At 38.6% G+C, this 13,444-nt stretch overlaps 1 protein-coding gene across 26 annotated transcripts in view; it reads right to left on the bottom strand.

The window, feature by feature from the left end:
* Window positions 1-13,444, bottom strand: part of TANC1 (tetratricopeptide repeat, ankyrin repeat and coiled-coil containing 1) — a 197,688-nt gene that overhangs the window by 20,277 nt on the left and 163,967 nt on the right. For all 26 annotated transcript variants that reach the window (XR_010591280.1, XM_042860821.2, XM_042860827.2 and 23 more), the window contains one exon: window positions 12,193-12,271. Coding sequence is in view for 25 of the 26 variants with exons in the window: in XM_042860821.2 (XP_042716755.1) it covers window positions 12,193-12,271 (79 nt within the window). In the remaining variant the exon portion in view is untranslated. The remainder of the gene's footprint in view (window positions 1-12,192; window positions 12,272-13,444) is intronic.

Raw genomic sequence — 13,444 nt, 5'->3', positions numbered from 1 at the left:
TTAACAGGTTTTGTTGTTGTTGAATTCTTTGTACCAGAATCACCAGTGATGTCAGCACTGTTCTGGAAATGGTGATTCTTAGCTAACTTCAGCTAAAACCAGTAAATGGTTCACCATTACACATAGTGCGTCTATCTAAATCCAGCATAAAGAGTTAATGCACACTTTGTTCAGTTGCTCAGTGAAAGAATAGTGCATTTCTTTTCCTTTTTTAAAAATAGTTTTCAATTAGAAAATATTTAAATATAGCATTTAAAAATACAGATGTGCTGAAAAGTAATAAAAGTACAATCACTGCAGGATGTAGTAAATCTGTTTTTAATTTTCAAAATAACATCTGACCTACATAACCACCCCTCTAGTTTACAGATACCTATTTTAAAATTAGACCAAATGTTTTGGTCTAAACAATTTGACAGTTCTTCTTGAAGATCCTTAATGTACAGATAGAACTGTCGAGTTACTAAAAAAGCAAACAAAACCACCTTTTTAAAAACAGACTTCACATTTATCTCACTGTCACTTCCAGCTCTTGAGTTCAGGGTGTAACTCTGAAGTTATAGCAACAACATGACTAAAGCATACCATATTTGGCCACAAGCAAGACTAAAGAATAGCACTACAGCAAGCTAAAACAAACAATATCATGGCAAAACTATGTTCAGGAATTCCGACTATTCTACTGAAAAGACCACCTCTGATCTGCCTAATGTACTCTGCAAAAGCTCAACCCTATCTGCCTTAATAAAAAAGGAAAGAATTTAAATGAGCAGCTAAACAAGCAACTGATGCAGAATGGAAAATATGAGAGCAGCCCATTAGGCTGAAGGAAAACTAATAATCTGGGAGATCTTTGGTGTGCAGCCAACAATGTTAGAGGGAAATAGTAATTGGGACGGAAAAAAGGATTCCCCCCCCCCCTCCCCGAAACAAGATAGACACAAGGTTTGGAAATCTATATGAAAGCATGATTATAAATGGCTACCACCATGTACAGAATCCAACATGTATCATACAAAAACCATTTAATATTGTATTTCATAGTTATTCAAGTTTCTATAAGATGCCAATAATACCTACTGGAGCACAGAGTTGTGTGCTGGACTTTGACTCTGGAATCTTATCCTGTAAAGATCACCATTTGTCTTGAGAGCATGATTTGTTTTAAACATCATAGCCTTTCACAGCCTACATAAAACTGCTTCCTAAACAAACTTTCTATGTAAGTTGAATAAAAATAATAAAAATGAATAAAAATATCTACAGTTTTCAACAGTAGGACTGTTTTTCAATATGTTTAATTACCTCAGTTTTAAATGACACTTGTAAGTGGCTTTCTTGTATTTCCTTTGTACATTCATTTTCAGAGATTTATATCTTAACCAAGAATCTGCTTTAGGCTGACATGTCCTTGAACATTACTCTCACCACATAATCAGTCTCTCTGAATCCCTCCACTATCTCCCCCTCTTCCACGGTATCCAATTAAAACCTCGTCTCCTAACTTTAAGCCATTCATTCACACTACACCACTCTTAAGAATCCATTTTTATCTCTTGTGTTGCCTCTGACCCTCCCCATCCTTCTGCTTTGCAAGTGATGCCAGCTTTGTGTACGGGAAATCTCCCTGCCCCATCCCAAACTGATTTGGATTGCTAGTACTCTTTTCGCTCTTCAGATTTGTTCCTCAAGACCCACTTCTGCCATGATGACTATATATAAAAAAGTTTTAAAAATCAGCCACTGTATGTTGCCTAAGCTGAGGGGCCTCCAGGAAAGTCAATAATTAATTACAAAACTATACAAATATATTATTTTGTTATTAAAAATTATATAGTTGAAGGCCTCCCTCTCCCACCATCCTTCATATGTTGCTTGTCTTCTTTAACAAGGCTTCTTTGGTGCATGTCTGTCTTTGTGTTTGTACAAACACAGTGAACCCCCAATAATAACCAGGCCCCTGTATGCTATAGTAATATAAATATTTACTAATTTGCTTCATCCCACAAGCAATTATCCTCTTCCCCCTCCCAAAAGTTTTTAAAAAATAATTTTGCTATTTAAATTTCAAGTAAGCAATTAGAATTAAGTTTGATCCAGCTGATAATGCAAGTATATTACTAATATGTATTTATAATGCATTTCAAAATCTTCTTATAGTGCTGATGTGAAAGGTGCCAGGTTGGAGGCTTTCGCTTTCTAAGGTTGTCATTTAGCCACAAAACAAAAACAGAACATATGCACTCCCCGATATGACTCAACTACAGCCCAGAGACACCCCTTGCCTAACCTCTAAGGAGAAGTGAATAATTTAGTGCCCATACATATTCAATCCTTAGCACTTTTCTGAGATGAGGATGGCAGTTACAGTGGATTTATGTGATGTGGAAAATTTCTATCCTAACAAAATCCTATTTAGTTCTGACAGAAAAAAGCTCTATCTACTACTATACGTGCAAAGGGCGGAATGAAACAGAGCTGGTGATGAAACATACTACAGAAAAATCTCCACAAAATGTATTTCACTTAGAAACTCAGATTTGGCATTACTAGTGTCCTTTTTGGTTTTAAGATACAATAAAAAAATGAAGATAGGATAAAATGACCTTAATGGCATAATGATTTATATGAAAAATACAAATATTTACACAATACTAAAAACTTTGGCTGAATAATTTTATGTTAAAGGACAAACACCAAAAAGCAATGACATTTTGCACTATGGTTCAAAATCTGAGTTGACATTTTGCAAAAAGATGTGAATTTTATCAGAGTAAAAACAACATTTTCAGCCTCAAATCTAAATCTTCTGTTTTTACTGGGTGTTAAAATCTAAACAGTGTTAAATATATATCTCTAACTAAATCATACTGCATGCGTATATATATATGCGCGCATGCAATATGATTTAGTTAGATATATATATAATTTGCAAGTGTATCAGCCACTATGTTCAGATCCCTTTACAAAGGGGGAGGGTTACTTACAAAGGTAAGTTAAGGATTTTGCATGTCTAGGATTTTAAAGAGTAATAAAAAGGCAGACACCAAGAGAAAGAATGAGATGATACTTTGTTGTATTTAGTTTTACATTGAGCGAGCATGTGTTTCAGCTACTTTTCTGAAGTAAAAGAAATAAGGCCCTGCAACAATAACAACTTTTTGCTCCCAGAGACAATCAAGGATTTTCAAAGTCATGTACTAAAACAAGTTATTTAGTATTCTAAAGGTTATTTTCATCAGCAACCCTTAAAAGTCATGTAAATCAAATGCCACTTGTACAGTAGTTTGCCACATTACACATGCCACATTCTGTGACCTCAATCCTAGATCCTTCTTTAAGAAGAGAGTGACAAATTAATTGACATTAATATTTACAGCCTTTTATTGGTAGAGTGACACAAGTGATAATTATATGTCCCTCCGTTATTGTTCATTTTCGGCTTTAATTCCAATCTCATTATTAAAACATTTACTGAATTTCATCCTCTGATGCTTGTAATCGATTCTCACCTTATGAATCCACACTACTGTGTTTTAAATCCGCATTTTACACAATGAGCTGAAAACTAAAAGTGCACAAATATAGTCAAATGAGAAGTCATTTAGTTTCACATTTTTTATTATACTTATTTTCAACGCTTTTTGAAATACTGAAGGATCATAAAGTTTTACCTCCATTTGCCAGCCTTCTGCAGAAAATGAAGGGAATACTGAAATTTATACAGAAGGTCACAGATTTTGCAGTGGGGCACCAACGGAACATAGACTTTGGATATGGAGAAGACCTATCTAATTCCAACTCCCTGCTAGTCTTGTTTGTTCCCCACAGTACATTTAAATTTACACCACTGTTTTAAAAACGCTTTCAATTTCAAACATCCCATTAAAAGAAGCAATACAACACTTCAAAATTAATTCCTTCCAAGAGTTTTTAACATAGCCGTTAAATATAGTCTTAAAACACAATTTAAAAAGTGAAATAATGTTTGAAAATCATGTATTTTCATTCTCCACTGTTTCAGATACTCCTAAGCAGTATCATGTCTTTCCTTATAAGTTTTATTCTCCTTTATCTGGCAAACACTGATTGGTTAATGTCACTGGAGCTTGAAGATGACACACTATTTGTGTTTAATTCTTCATTCATAGTCCAGCATCATAAACTATGTCAACTAGGCAAAGCTCCAGGAGTAACTTTTTTGGGGTTTCAGTTGCAAAGATCAGGACCTCTTCTTAGACACTTGTGAACTGCATTACACAAACTGTGCCCAAGGTTCTTACAAAATTAACTGCTATTTAACTCTATTATTATAAAGATATGTAGCAGCTGTAGCTCTTTAGCTGTGATTAGTATAAAATCCTTCAAATCCAGACTGCTTACACAGCCACCCAATAGTTTTACTCAGTTGATTAACTCCCAACTGGTTTGTCACTAACCTATTCATTTAATTTAACCATCTCCATAAAATAAATTCCTTGCATTGCAGGTATAGGAGAATTAACTAACTTAAATCAAAGGATGACATGATCAAAATGTTCTAAGAGGTTAAACCATTTTGAAATGTAAGAACTGATAAGTGCACAGCTCCTTATGCTTTAGGGCACTCAAAATATATAGATGATACTTTATTGATTTGACACTAAGCAATCTTATGTGCTTAGACTGTAAACTCTTCAGGGCATGAACTGGGTTTTCTGTTTTACATATTTTGCAGACTGTTAAAAGCTGCGTACGTCTACAGTGTTAAATAGAACTACCGCAATATGGGAGCTTAAAATGCCTAGTCCATCACAAAATACAAACTGGACAATATTGTAATAAGATTCTCAGGTTGCCAATACACTTTTAGACATATCAGGTGATTTAAGATACTAAACTGCAATGCAAAGAAAAAGAGGCAGATACAACAGCTGGGGAAGTCAGATGGTACAGAGTACATACATGCTTGTAGAGAGTTTCCAGAAGGTTGAAAGAGAAAAGTAGAGGGGAAGAGATTGCAGACGTATAAATACAGGATAAAGAAACGGATGTGAGGCCCAAAGGGAAAGTGTCTGGACAGAAGAGAGACTGAGAAGACAGAGCAACAGCATGAAAGGGCCCTTTACCTTTTTCAAGGCGAGGAAAAGAGGAATTGAGAGGAGAAACCTAGGAGATGCTCCCACTTAGATTCCCCTCACTGCCATGCCATTCCACCCCACCAGATCCCCACACACCCATCACCTGACTGGATTCCCATTTTGGGCAAGATACCATTCTAATTAATATTTCTTAAACAAACAAAAAAATTAGGAGGTGATTAGCCCTAGTGCTAGTGCAGGAGGCCTTCAACTAAGTGGATCTTACATATGTTAACTATTCTAAGACAAATTAAACCATTTTAAACAGATTCAAAATATACAAACTACATTTAATTAAAAAGAAAAGTACACTTAGTTGAATAAGCATACTGTAATAACACTGGCTAAGTATATATGAACATGTCTCCCCTTTAGTGATCGGTATACAGGCTTGTGTTTTTGGTATCGAAAGTCCCGAGTTCTCTTGCTATCAATGACCATGGAGCAAGTGTATGGATGCATTCTTAGATTTGGCACATATGCATAACAAAAAATAAAGTAAGAACTAAAATATTTATCTCCCCTTCACTGAGTTACAAGAAATTATTTTCCTCTAATCAAGAGAATTAACTATCTCTTGAAGTGCTCATCTACAAGTTCTTGTATGCTGAGGACAATGCACTCAGATGATTCAGATTGAACTGCAGCATATGTAACTGAAATGTTTGCCACAGCTGACACAAATTACAGGCTTTTCATCAGTCTTACTACAAAGTGGGTAATGTTTCAGCCTACATCTTCCAAACCCCCTACATATCCATCTATCTTCATACAGAGATGCTTTTTGAAACCTGTGAGGCTGTTCAAATACCTCTGTAGTAGGCCTCCCAATGATGTTCTTATCAATCCAGTGACCACTAGGCCAAGCACTTGATGGCATTCCTGTGCTGGAGTCCATGGTAGGGTAGAGACTGGAGTAACAGGGGGGGGGTCATACTCCTCAGCCGAAAGGAGTATGACCCAACCTCCGATTCTGATGACAAGTCTCCTCTGGTGGCCATGGAGTTGCGGTTGCCACCAGTGCCGGATATTGGTGGGAAGCTTTCATTGGGGTGAGTATGGTCAGTTTCCCTCTAGACAGTACCACGTGGCCGGAACCAAGCGGCCAGTGGGGACTACGTGGCCCCTCCTGCCCCTGGTACCGATGCCACCGACTCCTGTACTACCGGCAATGGCAGTACCGAGAGTGCTAGCTGGTCTCTAGTGACAGCACCTGTCTCTGGCTTGGATGGCTGCAATGGCACTGGTGCTGCACCGTCCCTCTGGCACAGATGGTTTCTCTGGTACCAGACTCAACAGTGCCAGTGTAAGGGCCAAAGCCAAAGGTGTTGACTGCAATGCCAAGGCAGAGGAGTGGCCTGACTTAGGTCACAATCCGCTCTGCTTCCCATGCCTGGCCTTCTTCGGAGTCGGGGATGTCCCCTCTCGGCTGACAGCTTCCTGTGCTTTTGCCTAGGCACTGCGGAAGGCAATGCTGCTGGGACTCCTGCACGGTGGGAGCAGTGCTCCTCACCAATGCTGAGGTGCTTGATGATAAATCTGACTGGCACAGCTTGGAGGAAGGTCTCAGCGCTACCTCTAACAGCAGGAACTTTAGCCTAGCCTCCCAGTCCTTTCTCCTACGGGGTTTAAAATTGCAGCAGATCTGACAGCTATCCCCAACGTGAGCTTCACCCAAGCACTTTAGGTAACCAGAGTGCAAGCTGCTCAAAGGCATAGCTTTGCTGCAGGAGAAACAGGGCTTGAAACCCAGTGACTAAGGCATGTCTCAGCACTGGGAATGGACGAAACTCCGCTAACAGAGGAAAAAAACTAATTATACTAAGACTAAAAACTATTTAAAACACTAACTATATACACTATTAAGAAAACAAAGACTACTGAGAAAATCTTGCTGTAGCAAGTGTGACATTGTGCAGTCTGTATGGTTTTATAAAAACATAATAAGAAGTGAATATAATGTAACTGGAATAGTTTTATAAAAATATGATAATAAGTGAATATAATGTAACTGGAATATGCTTCATGCAAAAGGTCTCTTGTAAGGTATGATTACAAAGCTTATAATCTACTGAGTGTGATCATCCTATTTGTATAAATGTACCACTCTTGTATCTAAAACTAGAAACATGAAATATAACTCTGAGGGCCTATTGTAATTATGCAAAGTGGGGGTCATTAATAGTGATTTGGAATCTTGATGACTCCCATTAACCAGGACCATTGTCTGCAGATGGCTGTGTTTACCTGTATATGTGTGTGCTGGCAAGTGGGTAATGAAGTCTTGCAGTGACATGTGATCATGTCACCTGACCTGGAATCCATCTTTAACCTGGTGCTTTTCCAGGGCGGGGGTGGGGTGGTGGTGGAAACCCAGAGGGACAAAGGGTTCCCGCCTTATGCAAAAGATATATAAAGAGGTGGAAGAGAACAAGGGCGGGAGAGGAGCCATCATGAAGAATCCCCTAGCTATCACCTGAGCTGGAACAAGAGCTGTACCAGGGGAAAGAACTCTGCCCAAGCCTGGAAGGTGTCCAGTCTGAGAAAAAGCTTACCGAAGCATCTCTGAGGGTGAGATTATCTATATTCAGTTTGATTAGACATAGATTTGCGCATTTTATTTTATTTTGTTTTGTTTGGTGACTTACTTTGTTCTGTCTGTTACTACTTGGAACCACTTAAATCCTACTTTCTGTATTTAATAAAATCACTTTCTACTTAGAAATTAACTCAGAGTATGTATTAATACCTGGGAGAGCAAACAACTGTGCATATGTCTCTATCAGTGTTATAGGGGGCAAACAATTTATGAGTTTACCCTGTATAAGTTTTATACAGGGTAAAACGGATTTATTTGGGAGTTGGGCATCTGAGTGCTAAAGACAAGCACACTTTTGTGAGCTGTTTTCAGGTAAACTTGCAGCTTTGGGGCATGTAATTCAGACTCTGGGTCTGTGTTGGAGCAGACGGGAATGTCTGGCTCAGCAAGACAGGGTGCTGGAGTCCTGAGCTGGCAGGGAAAACAGGAGCAGGGGTAGTCTTGGCACATTGGGTGGCAGCTCCCAAGTGGGTTTCTGTGATCCAACCTGTCACATCGAGGGGGCGCGGAGTCAGCTGGGCCCTTTATATCGGCACTGTGAATGTGCAGCACCAGAGGGCGCCAGACCTGACCGGCCAGGTACCACTGATGGGATAATTTCCGGCAGCTATGCTCAGGACATGCACACACCTACAGTGGAATGGACATATGCAATCACTCGAAGAACTCCTCTCTCATATCTTCCACATCAGCCTTTAATCCCATTTACTACTATGCTTCATCACATCCTCCTACAGCCCTAAATTACCACCAAGCTTGTTCTTTCTTTTGCATGTCTTCTTGTGGTGAATCTGCGTTCCAAATACACATCGACAGCATGGTCATCAGCTACACCATAAACATGTGATATTACTGATAGAAAAAATGACCTCTGACAGTCTGTCTCTTCCCCTTCTCATGCTACCTCCCCCCACCCCCCAAAAAAAAAAAACACAAACAAATCATCACAGGTTTCTACCACTTGAACTACAGGAAAATTTCAGCAACCACTAAACAGCAAAGTTTTTAACCTCTGCAGATCAGCCAATAAAGAGTGACAGAGCAGGTCTCACATTCCATCCAGTAGAAGGCAGTGATGCAAATACACTATCCAGTACCTCATAGGCATGTCATCATCCTTCCACTGTTTACTCCTATTATTTTTCCATGCTTTTAATATTTATGCAATTTTTCTTTTTAAAACAAGCACACACAAAACAATGTTTCCCTTGGCCACTCTTTACTCCCTCTTCCAGCCCTTCCTATCTTTGACACCTTCCAACCACCTACTTCACCACTCTCTATCTCAACTGTGCTACAAAGGATTGTCACCTTTCAGAAATTCCTGCACAAGATATATTAGCATGATACATTTTTAAATGGAAGCATTAAGAACAGAGTTGGGCAAATTATGGAGTTTTTTTAGTTCGCTGGCAGTAGTCACTGGAGCAGGGAGGTGACCTTGAGTCTCTCTCATCCCTATGCGAGTGCCTTATCCACCGAGATTTTTTTGCCCAGCTCTAGTTAAGAGTGTGCAGCACAAATATGAGTTCACATAGGCACACTGAAAATGTATGACATTTACAGAGTGCATAAATTAGCATATCTTTTCACAAGCCATATTAATCTGATGAGATCCAATAATTTTTTAAAAGTGTCTGTCTATCACAGTCCCTTATTTTCCTCTATGTTTTTCTTAAATATAATATTTCTAAAACTTCCCATTTTAAAATTGCTGCTTAATTCTTTCTGGGCTTGTTCTCAGAAAAAGTGGAGGTAGGCATGCCGCAGGGTGGTTCCCTGATTCAAGGCCATTCAACCCTGGCATAAATTAGGATTGCACAGGGATGGCCCTAATTCAACCCACTGGCATACGGTCCCTCAGGGACCATACGCCAATGGAGGATTAGGCTCCATCTTGCCTCCTCTCTTCTCTCCCACTTGTATTTCATCCCCAGAACACCCTCTGCATGGATTAATTCAACACTGGCCTTCTCCAGACCCTGTATGCTGCTTACACAGTGGCCTTATGGAACCAGGAAATCCAGTCCTCTAGCTCAGGGGTCTCAAACTCCCAAAGCATGGGCTACAGCTCACAGGTCTCTTATTGACAGCTCTCCTCATAAGCCCCATTCCCAGCCCATTCTCCCCTTCCTTTCACAATCGTCATCATACCTTTGTACCAATGACTGTTCTTGCTTACATGGAGAAGTCAACAGGAAAATACTGGTGTATTTATACATTTCTTTTAAAGCAATTTAGCAGCTAGAAAGGAGGAGGAGAAGGAGCCAGCATCCTGCAATCAGTCAGTTCTCCACAGAGTACAGTTTGGGAACCCCAGCTCTAGCTCCATCCTGTCAATTTTTTTTCTCAATTCGCCCTCCCCTTTGTCTTTTCAACAGTTTTCTTCATTAGTGTATTTTCCTTTTCCTGTTTAATTACAATTCTTTCATGCTCTGTTTCCTCTCTGTCCTCTGCTTTAATAAAGCCCTTCCTGAACTTGCATGCACTCTTCACCCCCACAAATAGTGAATTTTTTGGGGGGTGGGGGGTGAGTCCTATCCTACCTCCTCCTCCCCAGCAATTCTCTAATGGCAAACATGCTCCAATGGACTGAGTAATAAGGCTGAAAGGCAGGAACTCCCAAGTACTAAACGTTTATCTTCATTCCTATCTGTCCATAATTGGGTCCTTCAGAGACTCTTACCGCAAGACCTGTGTGCATTTCACACACTGCCTCCTATAACTAGCCACACTCGCATTAGACATGATGATGAAGGTAGGCAGAGCAACAACATGAAGGCCACTGGGAAAGGAAGGACATTTGAATGGTGAAGCATTCTATTAAACTTTTTACAGGAAGATGGAGGATCTGTGTGTGTGTGTGGTTTGTGCATGAGCACCCATTTGCATGTCAGCATTCTTGTTATGCTTGAAATGCCTTGTCAAAGAAGGGGATCTTGCAGTATGTTCTGAAAGTGGTCAAACTCGGGATTAATCTAATCTCTGACTGAGAAAAGAAGGGAAAAGAGTTGACTGAGGATTTTCCGCTAATAATCTAAATTCGTTTCTCCTCCCCGACCCCATGTTCCATTTGGATATGCTGATGGGAGATAAATCAAGTGTTGAGGGGTTTACCAAGCTTAAAATTTCCCTTTGCTCACCCAGTGATTAAACCCCTCCTGACCTGCTCTCCCCTTGCAAGACAAGGGACATTGAGAGAGACAGAATGCACATAAAGCAGCCTTGTTCCGTTTCCAAGGTTTGTGCAAGAATTAGCTTCAGAGCCCTGTAATGATGGAGCAGAAACACTGCAACACAGGTACATGAACTTTAATCAACTAAAGTCAAGTTCATAAGGTTATGGATTGGTTGGAGAAAAGGGGAAAATGTGTTGAGTGATTTCAAAGTGCCTGGTGGTTAATAATGGAAAAGCAAACTGGATTTGTGGAAGTCCGTTACAAAAAAAGACACTGAAAAGTAAAAAATCTGATCTGTATTGTTTAAGCATTCAGATCACACTGTTAAAGGCAGCACTCCATCCTCACAGAGACTCTGGCGTTTGCTAAATTAAAAAAAAATGCAGACTGGTTTTCCTAAGCAAGTATAGTTAACAAAGAATGGTGTTTTCAGTCAGCTGATTGCTAAAAGCATTGTAGTTTACTCTCATAAGTGTTAATGCATCCATTTTATGAATATATCAAGTCAGCAAAAAGTTAAGAGGCACCAAGAAAAAGCCTTCATTCAACAAAATCACAGCCGAAAAACCCAAAATTACCCAACGATGCAGTTTGTGATCTATTTAAAAAAATTGTGTTTTATTGGGAAGTGTTATCTGATTTTATATTAGCAAGGAAGAATAAAAATGAAGTTTTTGTGTAGTACACAGAGATGAAAAACACCTATCTCTCTCATCTGCAAAGAGGCTGCTGGGAATCATAAAATTAGACTGTTTGCAAGCTACACAATGCAAATCTCAACTACTTAAATTAAATTAATATGGCTATTCTTACAGCCATATTCTTACATATGCCTTGTTCCCTGAATAGTTTAAAAATCTATTTGCTGACCATGAAAATGTGCACATTTTGCACCTGTTACCACCTAGCTTGAATTGACTAGGCAACTTCCCAACATTTTTTTTTTTTTAAATACAAAGACTAGTTTATAAAGTCAGGGCATTATTTTAACAATCAAATTGAACGCCATAATGAAAGCATCTCTTTGTGCACTGTTGGCCTCAGAGAAAAATCTGTAGTTTCATTAAGAAGTTACTCATTTATATACTGTGTATAAATTTTATTTCCTATCCCATTTATAAAAAAATGGTTGGGCTTTTTATTAAGTTTGGCATTATCATTACAAAATCTTTTGTATTCTGATTTATTGTGAATTTCCTGTGATGAATATACAAAGCAGTTTAAATCAAATTAAAATCTCTTCCAATAATCTTATGTGAGCAACTCTCATTAGGAAAAATAAGAAATAAAATACCTGTTTCTCCCCACAATGCATCAGTGTTATTAATGTCTATTTCATGTTCTTTTTCAACCCCAAAGAGGTAACGAACCACCTGTCAAAAACAGTTAAAGAAATTTAAGAGTTAGAAAAAACCATTAGGTTGTCATTTTTCTGCATACACCAATAAGTAAAGGTTTCAGCAATGAGATTGCTTCTCTCCTAACACATACAGGCCAAGCAAAAGTTAATATGTGCATAAACCATTAGAGTAAGTTCAGTATTATTTGGGGAACAACTTCATTTTATGATTAATTTTCTACTCTATAAAATCATTCAAAATCATTAAAAAAATAAACCTAGTATATTTCTATTAATCATCTTAGGGTGTTTTACATGTTAATGATTTTAATGAGCTCCTCAATATGCCAGCATAATCAAGGACAGACAATGCAAAAAAGAGAGCCAGTTTGGCCTAAATCCTGCAAGGCTTGGTTAATACCATGTTTTCCCACAAGGAATACAATACTTTCCACTCCAGTTATAATAAAAAAAAAAAAAAAAAAAAAGCATGTTTTTAGACCCATCTTGAATAATGTAGACTCCCATGCCCCTTCTATGCTCACTTTACGTCACAATTTTTAGTTGCAGCCTTTAAAATCTTTTTCCACTTTAGAGAGTTATGCTGCTCAGCACGGACAGAGCATAACTTTGTTACGAGTGGTATTTTTTGTTTGTTTGGTTTTTTTGTGTTTTTAAAAAGAACACTAAAGACCTCTCGTGCAATGTTTTTTTTTTAAAAGCATTTTAATAAAGTTATGCCCTCTTAGCACTAGCAAGTACAATAGCATTAAGTGACTTCTTTAAACCAGTTTCCTAACAGTGTATAGGGCCATTGAGGCTGCAGTAAAGGAAGTGGGGCGGGGGAAAAAGAATCCACATTAGCAGAAGTTTTGGATGTCAACTAAGGTACAAGATGTCAGAGGGGGAATGGTGTGGAGAGGAGCCCCAGGCAGCATGAGCACCGAACGTATTTCAAGAAATACTGTGTGGAATATATGGTGGATTAATTCTATTCTTTACATTCATCTTAAAGTCAGAAAATTCGATTGTACTTTTTCATACCCCCTTGGTAGAATTTTTCCAGCAATGAGGAATTTAGCTACCATATTGCCCTGTAAAGGCTGTGAGAGGGCGAAAAGGCAGAGATTTTAGATGTCAAGAAAATGTTTTGGTACTGAATAATTAGTGTGGCCTGTTTTGTACTATGAAGGAACCGGCAGGTTTC

The sequence above is a fragment of the Chrysemys picta genome, chromosome 11 (assembly GCF_011386835.1).
Source record: "Chrysemys picta bellii isolate R12L10 chromosome 11, ASM1138683v2, whole genome shotgun sequence".
Lineage (NCBI taxonomy): Eukaryota > Metazoa > Chordata > Testudines > Emydidae > Chrysemys > Chrysemys picta.
Note: the sequence above shows the minus strand (reverse complement) of the source record. Positions and strands in the feature narration are given on the sequence as shown.